The 24,142-nt window shown below is 38.5% G+C and overlaps 1 protein-coding gene across 1 annotated transcript in view; it reads right to left on the minus strand.

The window, feature by feature from the left end:
* Positions 1 to 13,467, minus strand: part of FGF12 (fibroblast growth factor 12) — a 561,291-nt gene extending 547,824 nt beyond the window's left edge. Inside the window, exons 1-2 of the mRNA XM_040481104.1 lie at positions 13,341 to 13,467; positions 12,997 to 13,138 (exon numbers count right to left, since the gene is read on the minus strand). Coding sequence (XP_040337038.1) covers positions 12,997 to 13,009 — 13 coding nt within the window. The 5' untranslated portion in view covers positions 13,010 to 13,138; positions 13,341 to 13,467. The remainder of the gene's footprint in view (positions 1 to 12,996; positions 13,139 to 13,340) is intronic.
* Positions 13,468 to 24,142: the final 10,675 nt, after the last annotated feature.

Raw genomic sequence — 24,142 nt, forward strand, 5'->3', positions numbered from 1 at the left:
CCAATTTCTTCACATAGAAAATGTACAGACAAAAATCAAAAACAGAATTGGGTTCAGAAATTACTCTTTTTAATTTCCTTATCTTCCCTAAAGAAAGATAGCTAGAAAAACAAAATATGCCATTGAAAGAGTGATGGTAAGGTTTAAGTCAAACATATTTCTTACATGAGTCTTCATATATTAAGGGTAGGAGAGTTTGAAGAGTCTGATATAACATAGTTGCAAAATACACGTATATTAGTACTTGTGTCATTTGTGCCCTGTAATCATAATTCTGAGACTTGATAATAATTTATAGATCTTCAAGGTATGGTTTTTGAACCTGACACATTTCAAAATGATTCTCTGGACCTTTCTCCTAAATACCAATTTGTAATTTGCAATGCAAAAGTTTCAGGGGATTGAAAGCCAAAAGTGACCAGAAGTGAAATTCACTGTTCCATTAAGCAAGGGAAGTGTCTTAGCATCAGAGACTGGCAAAAGTCATAGAGTAAAATACTGGATCACGGTATTTTCTCTGGCCATGGCAGTATGTTTATAGGTATGCCTTGCTTTGTAAAGTGGATGTTTTCTTGAAAAGCAAGGGAATAACTGAAGCTTTGCAAGTAGAATTATACTCTAAAAGCCCTGGGAATCTAATTTTTAAAGATAATTATATTAATTAATGTTTTAAATGTACATTATCATAATCTACATTATGTAATTTATAACAGGCCTCCACAATTTCCCCTAATCTTTCATGATTCATCATTCACTGTATCATGTCCCCAAACCTACCTGCTTCATGAGGGTGGGGACTTTGTCTTCTCACTACTATATTCAGTACAGTGGAACAGTATCCTGGAACGGTATCCAGCATAACAAATATTTGCTAGATGAATGAATTAACCAACCACTTAATGTTTTCCAAGTTGTAACATGTTTGCCAATTAATCTATACCTTTGATTATACTATTCCATCAGCCTGGAATAGTTTTACAATATGTCAGTTCCATTCCTTCTGCAAGACCAAACTCAAATGCCAACTCCCTTCTCTGTGTTCCCATGGATTATATTTCTGTATCTGGTATAATGGCAAAGGGTATAAACCTTGTCATAATCATTGGTCTCTGTCCTATAACACCTAGCCAGAGCAATCCACACAGAAGATGTGATATTAAGAGTAAATTTAAATTTTAATTTAAATTTTCACATGCATCACCAGCAGTCAGCTCTTCCCAGACTCCTGCTTGTGTCTACCTTCAAAAGTTTGTCTATAAGGTCTTCATGAGGTCAGAAAAGGTCTTTTTTCCATTTTTAATCCCAATGGCAACCAATGTGCATGATACAGAGAAATGGATAAATGGACACTTCCAAACATACATTATTTGTATACATGTATTATTTATTTACATTATTAATAACAACTTTGTATTAACTAACTAACTGGTGTGGTTGTACTGGGGTGATTTTTTAGACATAATCTTACTTACTCTTTTAAGGTATATGTTTTCCTCATGACAATGCTACCCATGATCCCTTATTCTGACATTCCTCAAATATCAGCAAAATACACATTTATTTCTATACTCAAGAACAAGGTACAAGAGAAGTTTAGCTTGTCTACACAAGTTGAGGAAACTGGACCGCATTTTAGGTCAGACAATGGGGACAAATTAGTAAAATTCTGATCAAGCAGATCAATGGATTAACCAATCAGTGTCACTACTCTTTAATTTTTATAGCATGATATAAACACTATGTCTTGAAAACTATGGTTTGGAAAAATATACCATTGTTGCATGGCATTCTGGTGGCTCCAACCAAAGAAAAATGAGTAAATTGGAGTTAGGCAGGATAAAGGAGAAAACCACTGAGGGCAGCAAGGTTAGCAGTCTAAAGAAGAGTGAGGAGGAATGGAACCAATTCTAGATCCATTACACCTCATGTCAAAGGAGGAAGAGGAGAATGATGGGAAAGGAAGGAATGTGTCATTAAGAGTTAGAAAGGCAGCAGCTTCCAGCATCAAGTAGGAATCCTGTCATGTGTCAGGAATGTTCATGCGGTATTAAGGACACCAATAGCTGCATCTAGTTCTATGGAACAAAGCTAAGGTAATAATTAGGAGTTTGAGACAAGAATCCAGCCCCATTCAGGAAAAGAGGAAGGTGTAAGCCTAAGGATCAAATAATAACCTCAACAGCAACAGCTGTTATTATTGACTACTGATTTTAGACTTGGTTCTTTATATATATTTTCTTTCCTTGCCCCATCAATTTTGAAACAGCCATTGTACAGATGAGGAGGCAAAGACACAGAGACAAATCCTGCTCAAGCCATAGGGATTAACAAGTTGCTAGTTGTTATGTCTGATTTTAAGTCTTTTTTTTTTTTAATGTTTATTTATTTTTGAGAGAGAGACAGAGACAGAGACAGAGCACAAGCGGGGATGAGGCAGAGAGAGAGAGGGAGACACAGAATCTGAAGCAGGCTCCAGGCTCTGAGCTGTCAGCACAGAGCCCGACACGGGGCTTGAACCCACGAATCATGAGATCATGACCTGAGCTGAAGTCAGACACTCACCCGACTGAGCCACCCAGGAGCCCCTGACTTCAAGCCTTATAATCTTTCTACCATACCACTGAGCTTCCCAGATATGCAGGACAGCTATTGGAGGTGAGATAAAAATAAAAAATGGTAATTGTAACCCATGGTTAGTTAAGCCATTGGGTTTAGAAGTCAACAGAAGGCATACAAGAACAAAGGACTCTTTCTCATACCCACCTGATATCAGGCAGGAACTTCCAGTGATGCCCCAAGTCTACTCTCACTGGCCCGAAGCGTGGGGGAGACTGAGCCTACAGAGATCAGGCATCCTAAAACTTAATAAAATGTACACATTTAACATGTGTGTGCAAAGATGGGCTAGTTTTCAATAACAAAGATAAGTCTAGACTCACCAGACTAGAGCAAAATGTGCCTTCGACTTTCAGTAGGGGTTAAACTCACAGATGATAAAGCCAGTCTGCCACTTACTAGCTGTGTAATCTGGGAAAGTTACTTACAGTCTCTATCACTGGTTTTTTTACTTCCTAAAATAGGAACAACAATAGTGCCTGAATCACTGGATTGTTATCAGGATTAAATGAGTAAATATACAGTAAAACACAGTGCTTGGTACATAGCAAAAGCTACATTAACATTATTTCAAAAGGCAATTATCTCTTCAAATGTCCTTTCAATGTCTTACATGAATAAAGCATAAAACCATGAAGCATGGATTTGCTTGAGTTCAGTTTGAGTAGATTTGTTTAAAAGATTATCACTGAACCCAATACCCAGTGTACCTATGCTTTATTAACAACAACAACAACAAGAAGAAACTTAAATATTGGTGAAAATTTTGAAAATGGGGAAAAATCCATTCATAATTCAATTAGCATTACCCAAATATTGCCACTTTTTTGCAAATTACAATCTACTCTTTGTCCATGGACATACAAATTCTACATTATCAGTACATATAACCACATCACTGTTTTTTATAAGGATCATCATATCACAAGTATTTCTGATTGTAACTCATGTTCATAAACATGTTAATGGCTGTCAAATTTCCACCTCATCACTGTATTTCATTCTTGGTGCGTTCAAGAAATTCAGCTTATTAACCATGAAACTCTTAGACTTTGGATAACTTTCATCTGGAAGTGAAAATGTATCTTCTATCTGAAATGATCTGTAGCTAATCAAATATCAGAAGAGATGGTTATCGGTTTTTTAATTGTTTGAAGACTGAAGGACTGAGCGCAATTATTTTTTAATAATATATTACTGCTGATTGAGGGCTATAAGAAAATCAAATCTCCTTCTATTACTTCAGTAAAACACTCAGCACTTGGGTTTCTTGGCATTATTCTGTTTGTCTTTCCTTTTTTTAGGGGTGAGGTGTTGGTTAGGGTGGGAGAAAGGAGAAAACCGTATCTACCAAATCAACTTCACATATAACTGATTTATAAATAAACTAATCTTAATTGTAAAGAAGACCCGTGTGAGGATAAAAAACAAAAGCATAACATACAATCTGTTGAGAAAATGTCACTCAGATAGCCAAAGAAATAGGAGACCAAGGCACCAACCATAAATCCTTAAACAGAATTTATCCACTGTGGTACCTACATAAATACCTCACAAATGCTGGTTCTGACAATCCCAGAGATGAAAGGAATCTTGCCTCTAATCCACCCTTGTTTCACAGATGAAGAAACAAAGACAGCGCAACTCTAAATTAACAGTTGGGGCAGGAAGCAGGATTCAATCCAAATCTTCAGATTCCCCAGCCAGGGTCTTTGCCACAAGGCTCCCGCAGCCCCCACTCAGTTCCGGCATACCTGGGCCTATATGTGGTCATAATCATGCAATCTACAAATGCCAGCCAAGTAGCAATTGACCTCCTCATCTTAGTCCTTTCTCACTTGGAACCAAACAAATTGCTCAACTCAGCAATAGACCTAGCAACACACAACTGTGAGTCACACAACTCACAGTATTAAAAATCTAGCTCAGACCTATAGTGTGTCTTTAAAAATTAATGTGGTAGTAATGACCACCCCATTGTATTTTCCGTAGACGTCAAGTCTAAACAGGACCAAGTAAAGGAAGAATACAAAGTAGCTGAAAAAGCAGTTTCTCTGTAATAAGAAAATAGAAAACAATAGGCAAATCAAGTTAAAAAAAAAAAAAAAAAAAAAAAAAGACTTAGGACCCTGAGCTCCAGAGAGGAGATGGAAGAGATTATTCCCCAGTTTCTCCATTGAATACAGGGACTAGAACCTGAAGGGAGGTTTTCTAGCATGTAGCCCAATATTAGTTTTGTTGTGTGTTTTTTAATTAAAGTACTTTATTTATTTGTTTATTTATTTATTGTTTCAAGATTGTTAACATACTATAATATTAGTTTCAGGTGTAAAATACAGTGATTCATCACTTATATACAACACCCAGTGCTCATCACAAGTGCCCTCCTGAATCCCCCTCACCTATTTAACCCATTTTCTCACCTCCCTCCATCAATCCGCAGTTTGTTAAGAGTTTGTTTCATGGTTTTAGTTTTATTTCATCAGAACATGCAGCATGTTTTCTGTGCCTCAGTGGATCACATCAGTTTGCAATCCCTTTAGTGTGCATGCCCCCAGTTTGAAAAACTCAGAGAATCCAAACACATACTAGGTAATCAATAAGTACTGCTTATTAAATAAATCAACAAACTGCCTTGTTTTAAAATTGCTTTAGTTGTCTCCCTTGCCTCAGTATTATTGAGGGTTTTGCTCTATTTGCATCATCACTTTGCTTTTTTATGCTGATGCCAATGCAAAGTCCACAGGTAAAAAGTACCTATGTCATCTCCTTTTAAATCATTTGTAGACTTGCAAATGAAGCATGATTTGCATGGCAACCTTTCTCTTGACATGTAGCAAATACTTCTCCTTTAAATCCCAGAAGAGAAAAAGAAGCAAATCAAATTCAATTTTAAATAGTACTAGAAATGTTAAAAATATTTTGAAATGAAAGAAGTGCCTTAGGAGAAAACTGCTCGAATAATTTAATTTTAAACTTTCTAGATGTTAACAATTAGAATGATTATGTCATTTTTTTTAAAGCCAGAAACATATCTAGGTTTTTGGTTTCCAAAAAGTTGAAAAAGAATGTCCCAACTTGCCCTGTGTTGAGGTTTGCTCCACCTGTTTGAATATTATCGGTATTTAAGGGTTCACGAAAAACCATTTCACACGGGTCCTAACTGTAAGAATGAATGGGGTAGGAAGAGATGGACACATTATTGGCAGATTGGTATTGCTGCTTCCTCCTACCTTCTGGTAAAGGGAATCTGATACATTTAGTTATCTTCTGAATGGCCTGTAAAAGCTTCTGAGTTTGTTTTTTTGCAGTCCCGTCCCTTTGGGCTGCTTCTCAGGCTAATGGCAATCCACAATGAGGAGAGCAACAAAAACCCCAACTACAAAATAACAACTTCCTATCCTTCTTTTGCATAGTTTAAAGTCCACTTTCCATTATCTGCACTCTCTGAATCACTGGTGATGGTGTTTGTCTCAGTTAAGAAGCCAGTCTATGATTTGTAAAAAAGGGGAAAAGAACAAGGGTCTGTGGAGGAGCAACAGGTGTCCTTTGGGACTTCTTCCAAGGTACCCTCAATTGTATCACAGGAGCGAAATACCATGGCCTCCTCTGGGGTGGGAATCCCACATTCCCAAAGACAAGGAGACAGAGATTGTTTGAAAAAGTAACTGGAGAGAAGAGCAAACTAAAATTAGAACTATAGACATAGATCCTGGGAAAAAAATCCACCATGTTCTGAGTGCAAGGATGCTAATGCAGAGATGAAGATAATTGGGGAAAAAGATGTGTCTTCTTAGCCTCAGACACCCACAGTCTATTGACCTGTCTATTTTCTATCCCAAGCCTATAGTACAGGAATTAGGTCTCTTGTCTATGTGTCACACTCTCTTAACACTTAAGATAATAATAGTCAAGATCCAGGCAGTGGGAGTCCTGTAGTGTTCCTGATGAGTGACTCAGGTACATGTTATATTTTCATATTAATTCCCCCCCATGGCTTATCTATTGGTTCCTAATTGAGAATGCACACCCTAACCATCTGAGGTGCTTCTTAAATATCCCAGTGCTGTGTACCATGCATACCCAATGATTTTGATGTGCACCCCTGATGGAGAATGCTATTAGTCATCAGATTTTACACTGTCTGTATTTTAAACCATTCAAGGTGTAATACTTGACCCAATCTATCCCCATCCCCAAACCCACACGATGTTATTATATAACTGCCTCACAACTAAGTCCTAGCAAAACAGATACAAATTCAGGTGTTCAAGGAGTTACTATAGAAATATAGACTAAGCACAGAAGAAATCCCTTTTAGTAAATTAAAGCCTTTGCAGAAATCAACGGGGAAGATTTGTTGAGTATCCATGCGACACATTGGCTTCTAAAACTACAAAGGTAGAAAAGGACCAATTCCTTCCCTCCAGGATCTCACATTCTAGGGAAAAGACAAACACATCTAATAATAACAAAAGACTAAGTGTGATTCTACAGAACTCTGCATGCTTTACTGGTATGCGTTTAATTTCATAATCATGATATTATAATGCGGGGTTTGGGGTGGGTACAGTAATTCTTATTTCACAGAGAAACAAAGATGAGTTGCCTAAGTCACTTAGTCTTTCTGAGCCTCTGTTTTTGCTATCTATAAAATGAAGTTAAAATGCCTAATCACAGGGTTTGAAGGGAGATGATATGTCTTAAAAGCCCCTAGAAAGAATACAAAGTGTCTCATGAATGTTATTTGCGGCAGTTAAAATGTGACAAGTCAGAAAATCCAATTTACCTCTACTGGTCCATGTAATGGGTACAAGACAGCATACCTAATAGGGTCAGTACTTCAGAAGCTTAAAGGCATAGAGACGGAGGTAAGGGGTGGCACTGCTTGCTGCCACCTCTGGACTCATTCCTGATGCTAACACACCTCACAATAAGCGCCTAAATCAGACAGTAGGTTACTGGCAAGGTAGCTGGTCAGCCAGACCGCTTTTAGAATAGATACTTAGCTTGAGTTCAGATGTTTTCCCCACACAATAATTTTGTTTAGATAAACCAAAAGGGGAACAAAAGGTAGGCAGTGCTGCTGTGGAATGTCAAGTGTCCCTATAGAGGCCATTAATCACTGTAAGACTTTATATTCTAGCCTCTGGGCAACCACCAGCACTGAAAAATGAATAAGGAAAAGACATACGATGTTGGAAATAAACAGCTCCTGAGTCTGTTCATGTGTCTCCAGAACAGAAGGAAGCTCCTAGAGGGCAAGTCAATGCACTATTTATATCCCCATACCCTGCATTTAACAATGCTCTTGGAACAATGCAGCAACTAAGTAAACCTTTTGAATTCAATGAAATGAACTCCCTTTACAACCTAAGAATCATGAGACTCAGAAGAGAAAGAAAATGATTTGCCCAAGGTTACTTATTAGAGCTGGGGTAGCAAAAAGGATCTCATGCCCAATGCCTCTTCTATTGTTATGTTTTTTACTGCATTATATTTTACCTATCCCACCACAATGGCCTCAGAGTTTGGGATTTTTTTTTAAAGCATGAAATAGCTTTTCTTAAAATCACTTCCCAGATCTGCTCAACTAGTTACTACAGATACATTTCCCTTCTCTCCTACAAAGTGAGTCACTCTGGTTTCAGAGAAACAACTGTTCTGTGCCTTAAATATATTGGTTCATGCCCCTGGTTCGACTCTAATGGTTGATGTGAAACCCAGAAGAGAGTTGAATCTTCACTGAGAATACATGTGCAGTTCTCTACAGAGAAAGCAGGTCAGGTCACTGCCTTCTATGTTCTGGAATCAAACTGATGTTTCTGGTACCCAAACATCTTTCACCTCTCTTGATTTACTCTCTACTGAATGCATGAACATGGCATGGTAAACTAAGTCAGGCCATTCAGGCCAACATATGTAACCAGAACTCCGCTATGGTAAACGAAAATGTTTTAGCTGAAGCAGGCAGCTGGGTAGCTGCAGGAGTGTAAGAAGTTCAGATGATGCCTGCAGGAAGGTTAATCTATTAGTGGAGTCATGAGAAGGAGATCTTTAAGACTGGGGACTGCATCTTAGTTTTCTTTTAGTCTCAGAAGCAGGCACATTGAGAATATAGCAGGTATTCAGTAAATACTTGTTTAAATAAAGAACACAAAGATTGCAATGCTGATTGTAGGAAATGCATTATGTGGGAGACAAACAATACTTAGGTCACATAAAGTATGCCAACAAAATACCAATTAGATGGCAGGGAGGTCAGGGAAGATTTTGTGGAGCAAGGGGCACATCAAATAAATCTCAAAGGAGTTAAACAGGGCCATAGGCCCATGGGAAGAGGTTAAGGCAATATTCACTCTAAGACATACCTTGATTTAAGCAGTGTAATATCACACTACCCTGGGTTAATACCAGGATATTGTCAGAAGCTCAGAATGGACCTACAGAATAAGTGTTCAAAGATAATCGGGGATTGAAAGTTAAATGGCTTGAGGAAGAGCAGAGAGGGTATTTAAAAGTGAATCCATTTTCTGATCTAACCATAAAACAAGCAATGTCTTTTCCATCTCATTCCCATTCTTTCCAAAAGCAACCAAAGACCTATAACATGACCACATATCCAGGAGCTTCCGTACTGATTAGAGGATATCACATCCTCTATACGGAGGTGGCAGTCTTAGATACAATCAGTTCCCTAAGGCCTAGACCTGTGCTTCTCCCACTTTAATGTGCATGCAAATGACCAGCAGATTTTACTGAAATGCATGTTGATTCAGTAAGTCTAGGGTAGGGCCTGGCGTTCTGAATTTCTAACAAGCTCCCAGATGATGCTAATGCTGCTTGTCTATTGGCCACACCTTGAATAGCAAAGACCTAGACCAGTGGTTAATTCTGGCTAGCTATTAGCATCACCGGGGAGCTTTTCAAAAATACCTACACCCAGGTTCCACTCCAGAACCAATTAAATCAGAATGTCTAGAGGTGTGCCCTAAGCATCTTTATGCTTTAAATGTTCCACAGGTGTTTCTAATATGCCAGCCAGAGGTTTAGAACCTAGCTAGACAAAGAAAAGATGTGGTGCAGGCAGAAAAAGGCAAAAAGAAGATGAGAGAGAGGGACAGAGAACCTCTTGCGTCACTCTAAGTCAAGGCTTCTCAAACTTTAATGGGCATGTACATTACCTGGGGATGTTGTTAAAAATCAGATTCTGGTCCAGTAAGCCTAGAATAAAAATCCAGATTCTGTACTTCTAAAAAGCTAGTCTTCAAATCACATTTTGATTATCAAGAATCTAAATTAGTGGTGTCCAAACATTGCTGCACCTGGCATCTTTAAAAAATACCTGTGTCTCTCTTACACCTCAACATTCTAATGTCAGTGGTAGGGATTTGGCCAGGCATGAGGATGTTTAAAAAGCATGCCAGGGGCGCCTGGGTGGCGCAGTCGGTTAAGCGTCCGACTTCAACCAGGTCACGATCTCGCGGTCCGTGAGTTCGAGCCCCGCGTCAGGCTCTGGGCTGATGGCTCAGAGCCTGGAGCCTGTTTCCGATTCTGTGTCTCCCTCTCTCTCTGCCCCTCGCCCGTTCATGCTCTGTCTCTCTCTGTCCCAAAAATAAATAAACGTTGAAAAAAAAAATTTAAAAAGCATGCCAGATGATTCTAATGTGTAGCAAAGTTTGTGAACCACTGCAAGACATAAATTCTGTCAAAGCTGGTCAGACTGTGAACCAACCCAAATCTTTGAGGCAATATTAATTATCATGGTGCATAAAAATCACTGAAATTAGATCATGATTGGTTGCTAGGTCAATTGATTTATTTTCCTCTCCTCCTTACCCTGGATGATAGGAAGTGATGCAAAGTAATAAGGAAGCAAAAAATTTTTATCCTATTTGTAACCTGATGTTCTGCTAGAGACTCTGGACAAGTGTTCTAAGAAAGGTTTTCAAATGCTGGAGGTAATGTGAAGGTTGTCAAATGCTGGCAACAAGATTCAAGATTAATTGGGCCATTAGATTTTTTTTTCTGAAATGAAGAACTCTTGAACCCTCAACTGAAATCATTCAGTAACACTCTTTGAATCTATGTTAAAAGAGTTTCCTATAGAAAAGAAAATTATATGTACTTACATTTGAGAATGTCTTCCTAGAATTAGATTTAAATCTGTGGGGGAAGGAAGTTTGTGCATGAGAGCATAAAGTATGAAAGATGCATCAATTAGAATGAGATATGGATATACTTCTCTCAATATACTTTTTTTTCTTCTATAATAAAAATTTCAAGTTAGCTACCATTTTTCCTGTGCCATTTGCCTCAACTTAGAAAGTGAAGCTAATGTGTAAGTAATTAGCCATTCTTAATATGATCACTACCTGGTTAATTCGTTTTTTTAAAGGAAGTCTAAGAACTAAATGCAAAAGAACTTTCACTGTGTCTCGTGCCTGAAGCAATTTGGTACCACTGCAAAACGACCACAATAAAGGCAAAATTCTTCATTGCCTTTGGGTCAGTGCTGTGAATCATGCCTGTATCACTGCGATCTGGATTGGCATTCAACTTCTGGCCTGATTCTTCTCACATACATTTCTGAGATTCTTTCTCCATTCCAAATTCCCAAGATTGGCAGTACTTAATGGCTAGAACGTTACTGTTATCAACCTGAGATATAAATCACCTGGCACTTTGAGTGACATGTAGCATATTTTATGGGCAAAGAAGGGAAGTAAAAAACAATCACTAAGAGATACATCCTCTGTATATGGTGGATAAAAAATTAGTATATAAATTGGAAGCAAAAGTGTTACTCAGAACCCTTGCCAAATAAAGTTTAATAATCAAATAGCAGGTGTCATCTAAGTGCAAAAAAAAAAAAAAAAACTGCTTTAGAGTAAAATGATACTCTCTGTTGTTAACTTATGTTCCAGAAATAATCAACTAGAATATTACAGATCTCTATGAGTTAAAACTGGCTTCTCATTTAAAAACGGATTACACAAGAGTTAATAAATATATGCCTCATCTATATAAGAGACATGGACTCTCTCATGTAGGTACATCATTATTGAACATAGAAATGCCCATCAGCAAATCCTAAAAATAATCTGTCTAATTTGAAAATTGCCAACTAGTGTAAATCCATGTTAATTCAGTTCTTTTCATACTGTAAATGCTCTCCTAGGTTCAAATACTGAACTCTTCTAATTAAATACTTAAAATACTTTACTGAACATATACCTGCTATTGTTCGACACTCTGTTTTTACTAGTCAGCTCAGAAATAGGTAACCCCCCACCATTCCCTGATCTGAGCACATTGCCACGATGACTGACATTCCTGGTTTAAAAATAAAACCTTGTTTCAAATATAGCTTCTCGAGTTCTGGGTAATGAATATAGTTTCATAAAAGTTGACATCATTTCTTCTGATTTCACCAGAATTAAATACATCCAATATTCCTACTGGGTATCTGACCACATCACTCAAGGTTCTTGCAACCTGGTGGGTGTTTGAAGGGGGAGAAGGAGGAGGAGGAAGAGGAGGAGAAAGAGGAGGAGGAGGGGGAGGAGGAGGAGGAGGAGGAAGAAACCTGCATAGATGGAGTTAAACCCGAAGGATAATCAGCCTTACAACTGTAATAGTCATTTTGTTTGTTAAATATGTCATCACAAGTTGATTTTTATAGTTCATTTACCAGTTCGTATGTGTATAGTATGCAGATTTGCTTATGAGGAGAATATTAATATATACATGTCCAGAACTAGTAAATGCATCACGCTTGGGAGCCAAGCAGTACTCTGATACACTGTTCTCCTTAGAGGTCAGTTCTAACGCACACTGTTTCAAATAGACCCAATTTGTCTGCTGATATATATTCAAAATGCAGTAGGATGTGGTCATACACGCCCAGAAATACCATCTTTATGGGGTGGGGGTGAAGAAATCCAAACATTTTTTAATAGCAATGCATTACTGTATATCAGATACAAACATGCCTGCCAGCAATCCTAAAGCAAATGAAATATATTATTTGAGCCCATCCACTCTACAGAAAAGAAACTGCTTTACCAACACATCTCTCCTCCCCCATCATCTAAAGACTCTCCCCCCACCCACCCAAAAAAAAAAAAAAAAAAAAAAAACAACTCATCACACTTCACTACGCAACTGATGGAGTATTAAACACTGTCTTCCAAGCTGTGGGAGTTAAAAAGAAGTCGCCTTCCTGCCACACTCCCCTGGTGCTGCAACGGACATAGCATCTCCTCCTATCGACCTAGTATGATGCTCGCTCCCCAAGCACTGCAGTCCCCTCGCTGAGGACTGCCCTGGCCACACGCACATCCAGCGGGAAGTCCCCCGATGGGGACAACCACATACCTTTGCTCTCCATTTCGGTCCCTTTCGAGTGCTGGAAGTTCAATGGAAGTTGGCCGGAAGATGTGGGCCCGCTTCAGATTCCCAAATCTGGGAAGCCAATCTGATGATTTCGCCCGTACTTCCTTCCTTCCCCTCAGGCTTCCTGAAAGATGGGATTTCTTAAACCTTGAAGCTGCAATCAGGCACCAAAGGACACTTAGCAGCAGCAGATTGCCTCTACAGGGGATGGGTTGCGACGCGTATCTGGTATTGAAATGCATGCATGGTGCCTGCTCAGATTTTTTTGTTTTCTTTCTTTTTTTTTTTTTTTTTTTTTTTTTTTTTTTTTTTTTTTTTTTTTTTACCTGGGTCTGGAAGCTGCCAGCAGGAGCTGTCCTCCGAGCGTGGTGCTGCAGGTGTAGTGACAGATCATCCCACTTTGCTCTCTGGATGTACAGCAGATTTGCATGGGCGCTGGCACGCATGCGCAGGGCGTCCCCCCCCCTTTTCGCCGCCTCCCGCTCCCCCGCCCCCCTTCGCCGCTCTCCCCAATACGGTCCTCAGTTATCCTAGCTGAGGAGCTGTAGCATTCGGTCACTGGGAAGCGCTGCTAAAAATAAACGCCGGACCGGATTTTCCTTTGCTAACTAGAAAATGGATTGGATTGGGATTGTGCATCAATTTCGTACGATTTTCCAGGATGGATTACGGAAGCCTTAGAGGCGGCTAGGGTCTCTGAGCTAGGTATGGCTTTATTCAGAAGCAGAAGGGAGAGAAGAGGAGATTCATGAATCCTATTTAGTGGTCACAGTTTGGGGTTCTCTTCCTACTTGCTGCAGTAACTTTCCAGATGTATGCTTCCCCTTCCTCTACCCACTTCCCCTGACTTTATATTTCTCTTTGCATTCTCCTATTTGTTTTTGTTTTGTTTGGGGATGAGATGGGTGTCATCATGGAGGTACTAAAGGTTAATATTCTCCCGCTTCTCTGCTACTCAGACTTGGAGTTTGCTTCCTTCCCTAAGATCTCTTTGGCCTTGACCTCAAAATTGTTCCATCAACAGGCTCCAACACTTCTAAAGTTCTCCCAACAAAGCCACTGAGGACTTTGCGAGGTGTTCTTTTTAGCTTCTTTTCAACAATCTACCAAGCAGCAAAGTCCCCAAAGGTGGGATGTTACCTTATTGATAATACGCACTTTAACACTGTACCCATAATCATTTTTATAAAAGTGCAGAGGAAGAGTGTTTGTCTTATATGAGGTTCTAGGGAAGGGTTGCAAAACCACAATCCCTTGAAGCACTACTTTCCTAACAGAATATTTGTTAAAGCCCACACTACAGTTAATCTGTAAAATGTTTAATAGGAAAAAAAGTAGGTACTTATTATCTTTTTTTTTCCAATAGTCCAAATTCTCCTAAGAGAATATACTCTCCTTAAGTATAAGTCTTATTTTCAGGCATAAAAAGGATCCTAGAACACTCTGTTATCTGGAGTGGTTAAAGAGAGAGATGTGCAAATTAATCACACACTTCAGATTACACAAAGATCCCTCCACAGTAGACTTCTAATCCCAATTATCAAACCATTGAAATGCAGTAAAATAGACTCCCAACAAGAAACCTGAGGCAGACTATAATTCAGTCTCCTTCTGGTGATTCAGAAAGCATACTGGGATTTTCCAATGCCTTAGGGCCATGATTACAAATATTAATCATGAGGGTTCCGCCAAACATGGACATTTAGTAGCAGAGGACTCCTGCTGAACTGCTATGGCTCAGCAAAGCCTGCCTCCATTCAGCACTGGGGAATTAAAACACTCCAGCATGGGATTGCAGAGGCCACAACCTAGCATCTACTAATGTTTAGGCTCTCCCATTGCACGCCCAAACAAATATTTGGAAAAATCACAAATCTTGGGCTTTCTTTAAAATGTGATAGGTTTAGGAAGTAGAATTAAAGGTGAGAGTAGAGTTGGTCCTTAGGAACAATCACCTATTTCATTGGGATAAATAATTTCTGGTCCTAACACTGCACCCATTACATATTCTTTCCCTCTCAAAAGTTTCAGGAAAGAAGACACCATTAGAATGATCTATATACACCCTTAATATTTACCATTTTGCAAATGGAGAGGCAGGAAGAGTACTTGACTTGATAAGAGTCACATAGTTGAGCAGACCCAAGCTCAGAACCCAATGGTCTAGGATGATTTTTTATATAGCCACCTTCTCATTATCTACAGTGAATGGCAATAGGGAGAACCTCTGACTTCGTGAATTTTCATTATTTTTATTCAGTTTTTCAAGCCCAGATGCTTTATTAAGTGGGAAATAAATTTAGTGTAAAGTCAAAAATCAAAATTAAAAATGAAAAATTCAAGACCTTTGTATTATCTGGATCCAAACTACCTTTCAAATCTTCTCCAAACTTAACTTGCAGACAATATTTGCCATTATCATAAGCAAACCTCAAGATTTTCCCTTTCCATACTTTTACTTACATAGTCATCCTTATAATATCTTCACCTCCTTGCACCAATAACACAAATGTATACATATGCAAATCTTATATTTTCCTCAAGATTCAACTACACTTCCATCTCACTCCCACAGTCTTCCTGAATCTTTCAATCTGAAAATGTTCTCAGTTAGAAAAAACAATGTTGCTGTATCTTTCCCTGTCTTAGATCACTTATTACCTTCTATTTTGTATTATAATTATTTATCTGCATATCTCATTCCTCTTCTCCATCCTTACTAAAAAATAGGCTCCTGACTCATTTTGGTAGTGTATGGTGTCTTCAATATAGGAAATGCTGATAAATGTTTGATGAATTAATACTATGTAGTATACATGTTTTTGTATATATGACATTGACTGTGGGCACTATGATAAGAAATAATGATGACAATAATATTGAGCTAGGATTACTAAAAGCTTCTTATATGCCAGACACTATTATAAGAATTCCAAATGTTTTAATTAATTTTATCTTTGTAAGATTCTAGGAGGTTAGTACTATTATTACCTGTATTTTAAAAATGAGCAACCAAAGGGGCGCCTGGGTGGCGCAGTCGGTTAAGCGTCCGACTTCAGCCAGGTCACGATCTCGCGGTCCGGGAGTTCGAGCCCCGCGTCGGGCTCTGGGCTGATGGCTCAGAGCCTGGAGCCTGTTTCCGATTCTGTGTCTCCCTCTCTCTCTGCCCCTCCCCCGTTCATGCTCTGTCTCTCTCTGTCCCAAAAATAAATAAACGTTGAAAAAAAAAATTAAAAAAAAAAAAAAATAAAAATGAGCAACCACAGGCACAGCGAGGTTAAAGTATGAATAAAACATGATCTCTGCCCTACAGAAGCATAGAGCTTATTAAAGGTGATAGAAACATAAATGATTTTAAAAGATACTGTAAGGCATAAGGTAGAGATTATCACAGGTGTAATGGGAGCACAGAAGAGGTTGGGCAGTTAGCTAGCCCATAGGTTTTATGAATACAAGGCTAGAAGCCTTCACACTGCTCCCCTTTAAAAAAAAAGAAGGAAGGAAGGAAGGAAGGAAGGAAGGAAGGAAGGAAGGAAAGTAGGAAAGAAGGAAGGAAGGAAACTAGCCTCTCTCACCAATACATACGCAAAGTGGGAAAGGTTTTAACAACAGAAGGACTTCATGAAAGTGTTAATAAGAAATTTTTTGACCTAGTTATAATGAACCTGCTTGATGATGAACTTGGAAGAGGGGAAATACACTAAGTAGCCTGGTAATTTGCTACTTTAAAATGCCAAGAATTGGGTGGACTTAGATCCCTGATATTGGGGTGCCCCATTTCACCATCAAAAAACTGTCCTAGTTTGGACAATAATATGGCCATACGACTTATATTACACAATCAAATGAGAGGAGAACCACCAATATTGACATTCCAGCCTAATTCTGGTTAACCCATGTAATTGATTGGCTATGTAGGCATATTCAGATTCTCTAGCTTTGGTTCTTACTAGAATGTACAGAAACAATATAAATGATTGGGTTAGTTAACAACAATGTATTACCTTACAATTAACAATTTAAAGAGCCTTGCTAAATATGTCAAATCAATTACCAGTTCACATAGATTTTTTCCCCCCATATATTCACTGTGTTCTTCCAGAGTGCTGGATATAAATTGAATTTGTGACTTTTTTGTGTGTGCCCCGTTATTTTCTTACTATTCATCTTTTGTAACTGATGATCTATTATACAAAATAACACTTGGCCATTTAGAACTCTTTTTGGTTGACAATATTAAAGTCAACTCATCATTATAAATGAGTATTCACTGTAAAATGGTCAAAGTCTCTCCTGAGGATATCAGTTTCAAACTGCCACCAGAATGTAAGCTCCACAAGGTCTAAGGCTATGTCTATTTGTTCAATGTTGTATCTCCAGCATCTAGAACAGCGTGTGGAACTTAGAAGGTTTTATTTAATACCTGATAAGTATATGAATGATTTTGATGAAATAAACCTTTTTTCCATAGCCACAAGGCCATTTTACTTGGCAAATGAAAGGCATCAATCAGCAATCCTGATAACATAAACAGGATCCTAAGTGACCTGATGAGGCAGCAAGATTATCACAAGGCAGTTAACAAATGTGTTCAGTGTTTAGTCTTGAGCAAAGACTATAAATAATCAGGCCTAGGTTCAAGTATCTCGTAGGCAGGCTAATAGGAGGGCTATACTTTCACAAAGGGCTTAGGTGGCTGAAAGAAATTAGTTATACAAGAAAGAAGAATAAAGTACATGACAAAAATTTCAAAGGACAAAAAAATGATGAGTCAACATGTCGAAGCCATGTGAGAATAACCATGCTATAGAGATTAGGCAGCATCCCTCTGAGAGCAAACATATCTTGATTACCTACTATGTGTGAGGTTTTCATTCTCTTTCTTGAGTGAAGGTGAAATAAAAGTCCTTCTAAGAAGAAAACAGCAAGTGATAAAGTTTCAATAGAAATAATTCTGGCTGCAGGTATGTAATGGAGGTAAGAAACAGTCAATGAACGATGAGAAATGGCAGAAGAGAATGCTGGTCATCTGGGTGTATTTTGCCAAGGAATACTTTATCCACATACTTCAACAGTGATTTCTCTGGAGACTATTAAGAGTCTATAGAGACCTACAGAATGGTGAGGCAGAGTAATGATGCATGGGTAAGGCATCTGGAAGCCAACTGACAAACATTTTTGACATTTCTTGTTAAAGACTTTGTCCACTTGACAATATTAGAGATTTATACACAAGCTATCAACTGACAATTTCAAGGCCCATCTGTTACACTGGCATAATGCCCACTTAAAATGGGGTGTGCCAATCTCATTAATGTTTAGGTCCCCATTGCACACAGGTTGAAATAATCAGTCCAAACAGAATATTGGGAAACACTGATCAACTGATTGTCTCTTTTCACTCTGGGGATAAGAAATCACATGGCAAATGACATGCAAAATTAACTTCTTAAATCTGGTTTGGATCATTATAAAGACCAACCCAATCCTTGAGTTCAGGTGATAAGATCAGACCAAACATACAGCAAGCTTTAGTCTAAAAATGCACCATAAAAATGCTGTCTCAAAGGTATGTAATCATTTGTAATAAAGCCATTTCTTTACCCTATACCCTCCCTCAAATTCCAAATACACGAATGCTCAATATTATTTTTGGTAAAAATAGTACATGAATAAGTAGTCCTAAAAAGTCAACCAATATAACCCAAGTCTGTCATTAATTCATTAAATAAATATTTTGAAAACCTACTGTATGCCAAGTTCTACTCTAGGTGTTGGGGTATACCACTAGTCTGTATCGCAGTGTTGACATTGCAGTTTCACAACTGGAAGATATTTCATAAATCTTGTAGCCCCAACATTTATTATACAAAAGTGAAGAGTGAGTTGAGGCCCACAGTGGGAGAAAACAACTTTCCCAAAGCCAGGTGGCAAGCTACCAACAAAATTAGATGTTATATCTGCTGGTGCCCCATTTCATTACAGCTTTCTCCACAATGGTATGCACATGTGCGCACATTCTTTGGTTGGAGAACTTGTCCTATGTGTATTAATCTGCAAACTATTATTTCAGAGCTCTATTCATTACCTTGGTAAACACAACCAGAAGTTCTTGGTGAAGGGCTAGAAAATGCTAACCATACTAAATGTGTTGTGAACAATGAACAACCTCCATAATGTGCTCTACATGATGCCTGATAGATGTGGCACAAGTGTATCATTTGTGTGATGACTAATAACAAATATTTCTTTCATTACCAGTGTTCTTACTTGGTGAAAGTCTTTCTGGTTTATGTTTATATTCAAATCCCAATTCACTTAGCAGCTGTGGCTACCCAAGCAAAGTAAAAATGCAGAAATAAAGCAATTAGCTATGATAGTAGTGCCAAAAAACTTGCTATTAAAAAGAGAAAAAAGATTAATGAGTAATTTCAGCCAACTGAAATTAAATAACAGCAAAAGAAAACAATAGCACAATGGATCCCACAGGTGTATTAGCCCAAGGGTATTATTAACAGGAACTTAAAGGTTCATGACCAATGGCTAATAATACAGACACTCTACAATCTACCAAAAAAAAAAAAAAAAAAAAAGAAAAGAAAAGAAAAGATAAATACAATGGATTTTTATATTTTCCATCCTTAAAAACATTTACCAGAATTTTACACACTGTGGGTTTTTTGTTTTGTTTTGTTTTGTTTTGTTTTACCTCTTTAATCATTTTATCCCACTGAGATGATTCTACTGAATTAGATGTTAAGAAGCAAAGACAAGAGTTGTCATCAGAGGTGGAACCAAACAGCTGCTCTGCACAGAGGGTCTCTTAAATACTGAATTTCCAGGCCATGAGGATTTAAGACCATGATGCTGCTGATGTTCCTAGGCCCTCTCTCAGTTACTTAAAGTCTGTCTCAGTTTAAAGCATCTATTGCTTTTCATTTGATTTTAAGGGTATGCCTATATATTATGACTGGCAAACCTTTCAATCAGCCTACCCAATCTCTTCCAGATTCATTGAATATGCATTTTTCCCTTCTCTCTTGAGAAATGCAAGGTATACATAATTAATAACTGATAGCCATCATAAGAAGGATATTGGAAAGGGTTGAGACTTAATCCTGGTTTCTTGCTCTGTAAAAGAAAAGGCATGAATGATACAATCTGTGAGGCCCCATCCAACTCCTACACTGGTGGTCTCTATGTGTGGACCATGACATCACCCCCCATCAGAAAGCATGTGAACCTTTGGCCATCTCACAGATGTGGTCACCTTCCTTTTAGCATTGGTGTTGAAGCCCAAAGGGCCTCTAGGGTTCCCCCTGCCCAATTCCTTCAGTTTATATATGGGAAACTGAGCCCCACAGATATGAAAACTCTGAGATCTGAATTTGGAACTGCTTGAATCCAAACTCAGTCCTTTTAACCATTATCTCACTGCCACCTGATATTCATTATGTAGATGAAATATGAAGTACTTGAGTACTAACCAGAGAATAGGTGGAAGAGAAGAAAGAATAATCCACGAGGCCCCATTAATGCCATTCAACCATTCACTGAGGAGTTACAAATCCCATCAAGATAGTTTCCTTCTACCTGCCCCAGTGCCCCCTTTCTTCTCTCTATCTTTTTACTTGTTTCTTTCTTTATCACCCCCTACAAGTGGATGATGGAGGGCTATAATAAAAAAATGATAAACTCAATTTCATAGAGCTACAGGATTGGATGGAAACTTTGGGCTCACTCTTTCTTAGCTTCGGAAACTTATCCTTCAGAATCCAAGGGAAACATTTCTTGAGGAAAAGTCTTTGAATATTCATAGTATTTTCAGAATTCTTCATTCATCCCTGGCATTTATTTGTATGTCTGTCTATAAAGTAGAATATTCCTATCACATAGCATACAGCCCAATACATAGTAGGCATACAATAATTGTATTCTGAACTCATTGATCAATCAGTGAGTGAGTGACTGAATGAAGATTCAAATTGTTCCTGGAACTTTCTTTTTTTTTTTTTAATGTTTATGTATTTTTGTGAGAGGGAGAGAGAGAGAGAGAGAGAGAGAGAGAGAGAATGAGTGGGGGAGGAGCAGAAAGAGAGGGAGACACAGAATCTGAAGCAGGCTCCAGGCTCTGAGCTGTCAGCACAGAGCCCCACACAGGGCTCAAACTCACGAGCCACGATATCATAACCTGAGCAGAAGTTGGATGCTTAACTGACTGAGCCACCCAGGTGCTCAGGATTTCTCAGTGTCTCTCATCAACCTACTCTATTCTTGTTCTTTTCTCTCTAAATCTTCAGTTTGTAGAAACAAAGGTCTCCACTTCTGTCTTCTTAAACTTGACCTTTCTTCAATCTTTATTTCTTCTCCCTCTAGTCTTGGGATTTCCCATCTCCCCAGCTGCCCACTTTTACCCTACTGCCACACACACACACACACACACACACACACACACTCACACAAACGCACACAGCCCACTAACAATCTCCCTGCTTGGCTCCATAGACCTACATGAGCTGAACCAGTACACTGACTCAGTCAACGGAAGAAGGAATAACTTAGACAAACTAATTAATGATGACAAATATTCCGTAGATTTAGATTTTCCAATTTCAAGTCCTAAATATAGCTGAATGTTACTATTTGATCCTGTTACCCACTTTCTTTAATTTTGTCCCAATTATTTTTCTCCTTTTAGGCAGAGAACTTAAAATACCTCAATTCTTGGTTTTCTCCCTGAATAGAGGGCTTTTCTTTTCTCCTTAAGTGAAATGTTAGCGTCCATGGCTAAATATAGCAATCATCTATCAATAACCCTTACAGAATACAAAGAACCACTCTACCTTTCTAATAATGGATGTGGTGTTTTCTTGGCTGAACATAAGTATGTTCAAGATGCACATTTTAAAAGATGATGTATTCTTGCAGGTACATTACTGGGCATCTGTAAAGCCTATTTCCACATTGATGTACATGCCAAATCATTTGTTATTATTACATTCAGCATTATTTGCTCCAGATAATAGTGCCAAAAGACTAATGTCTTGTGAGTACAGGAAGCAGACATTTTTTGTGCAGGACAGATGGAGATGGGAGAATCGCCAACAGAATTGTGCCTTCTCACATTTAAGTTTTGTTTTTTAATTATTTTCAAGGGTGAAGATCATGCAAGAAGTATCACTCATGCCCTGAACAGAGGATGGTGGGAGTCTGAATGCAATCAAGCTGACAAGACATGGAAAAAGAACAAAACATTGGAATTGTTCATCCACCTGAATGATAAACTGAAAATCAGAATTTAGAAGAGAAATAACAACTGAGAAAAATAAGTTTATACAATTAATTTAAGCATCTTTCTTTGTGGATTGGATATCCACTAAGATTTACATATCACCATTTTATCACTCCAGGAAAATTACTACAATAGGGGAGTGTGACTTGTTCTTTTGTGACATCAGAGAATTTATCCAAAGGACAATGTGATACTGTAGAAAGTCATAATTCTTTCTTGAGGCAAATGTTGTCCCTAAAACTCAGTATAAGGTACTTGACTGGTTTGTATTTACATTATGAGTGCCACACATTGAATTTAACAAACATTTTAATTATTGTTTAACATCATGCTGGGTTATATCTTATTATCCACTATCCACTATCTTATTAAATCCCCATAATAACACCAATAAGGAACCAAGACTCCAGGAAGGTATATTATTTGATCAACACACACACACACACACACACACACACACACACACCACCCACTAACAATCTCCCTGCTTGGCTCCATAGACCTACATGAGTTGAACCAGTATCCCAACTCAGTCAAAGGAAGAAAGAATGATTTGTATAAACTTTCAGAATTTAATGTTTAAATTAAATGTTTGGCCTCTGGGACATGCAGTTGGTGGGTAAGACTACCACTCCTACCTGGTGGATAAAACCCCCATGACCAGTGTTTGAACTAGTGCTACCGGAGTCCAAACAAGGGAATTCATTTCTTTAGCAGTCAGAGAAGGGGCAGAGAATGCTAAAGGATGCAACAGTCCAACAAAGAAGAGAAAGCTATTTCTGGCGGAAGTTTCAACATTGGACTCGAAGCCAAGAGAACACGTAGGGTGGATTTGAGGTGAAGCAACTAATCTGGTGCTGCTGGAGTGGAAAGAAGATGAGAAGAAAAGCAGTGCTGAATTGAGGGAGGTGCCTTACCGGTTCCAGGATTCCCATTAGAACAGAGCCATTACTGTATCTAAGAGGCCAATTTTAATTTCAGCCCCAATGGCCTTGGCCATTTTGTGTGGTTACTACAGTTTTGGAGCAGGGGAATTGTCTAGATGGAAGGCCTTTCCAGTGTAACATATTTACCTGTGTTAAAACTCTCAGTATGCTCTCCCTTAGACTTGGCATTGACTGTTTTTCATGTTTATTTATCCTATCTCAGCTCATTCACCACGAAGACCAAATCTTCCACATATGCTTGCCCTCAAAACTACCCTTTCCAGTGCAGCTCCTTTGAGGGTCCAACCTTGACCTTCCTAGTTGTTGAGACTGCACAAAAGAAATCTGGGCCACATGCAAATTTAGATTTTCATCTTTGACCTCACCCACTCAGCAGTTTGATCCTGGATTCTTTGTCTCCACTTTGCCACCAGCTTTGCATCTGACTTGCATTTACATCCCCACCTCCCTGATCAGCATGATGCAAGATCCAACTTCTGACCTCCCTGTGGGGCTTTTATCTCTCTTCCTTAACTCCATGAGTTCTAGAACAACCTTCAGAACAGCAGCCCTTACAGCTCCACCTCGCCCAGCACTTCTGCTCCCACAAAAGCCCCACTGGTTCACCTTCCCCATCTGTCCTGTTCTGGAGGTGGGGTCAGGAGAGCACTTGGAACAGAGCCTGAAAAGTGATAGTACAATTTTCTAACTATTTATTCTATAAACTCTGCACTATGTATACATTATTTCTAATCCTTACAATTCTTCCAGGTTGTGAATGATTATTCCTAAGGCTCCTAAGGTTACCAAGTAAATACAGCTAACAAAAATGGTTGAACGTCATATGTGGTTGGAATCAGGAGTCACTGGAAAACTGAATTTCCACCCTACTCTTCCACTGCAATTTCTA

The sequence above is a fragment of the Herpailurus yagouaroundi genome, unplaced genomic scaffold (assembly GCF_014898765.1).
Source record: "Herpailurus yagouaroundi ecotype Mexico unplaced genomic scaffold, PumYag 159, whole genome shotgun sequence".
Classification (NCBI taxonomy): Eukaryota; Metazoa; Chordata; class Mammalia; order Carnivora; family Felidae; genus Herpailurus; species Herpailurus yagouaroundi.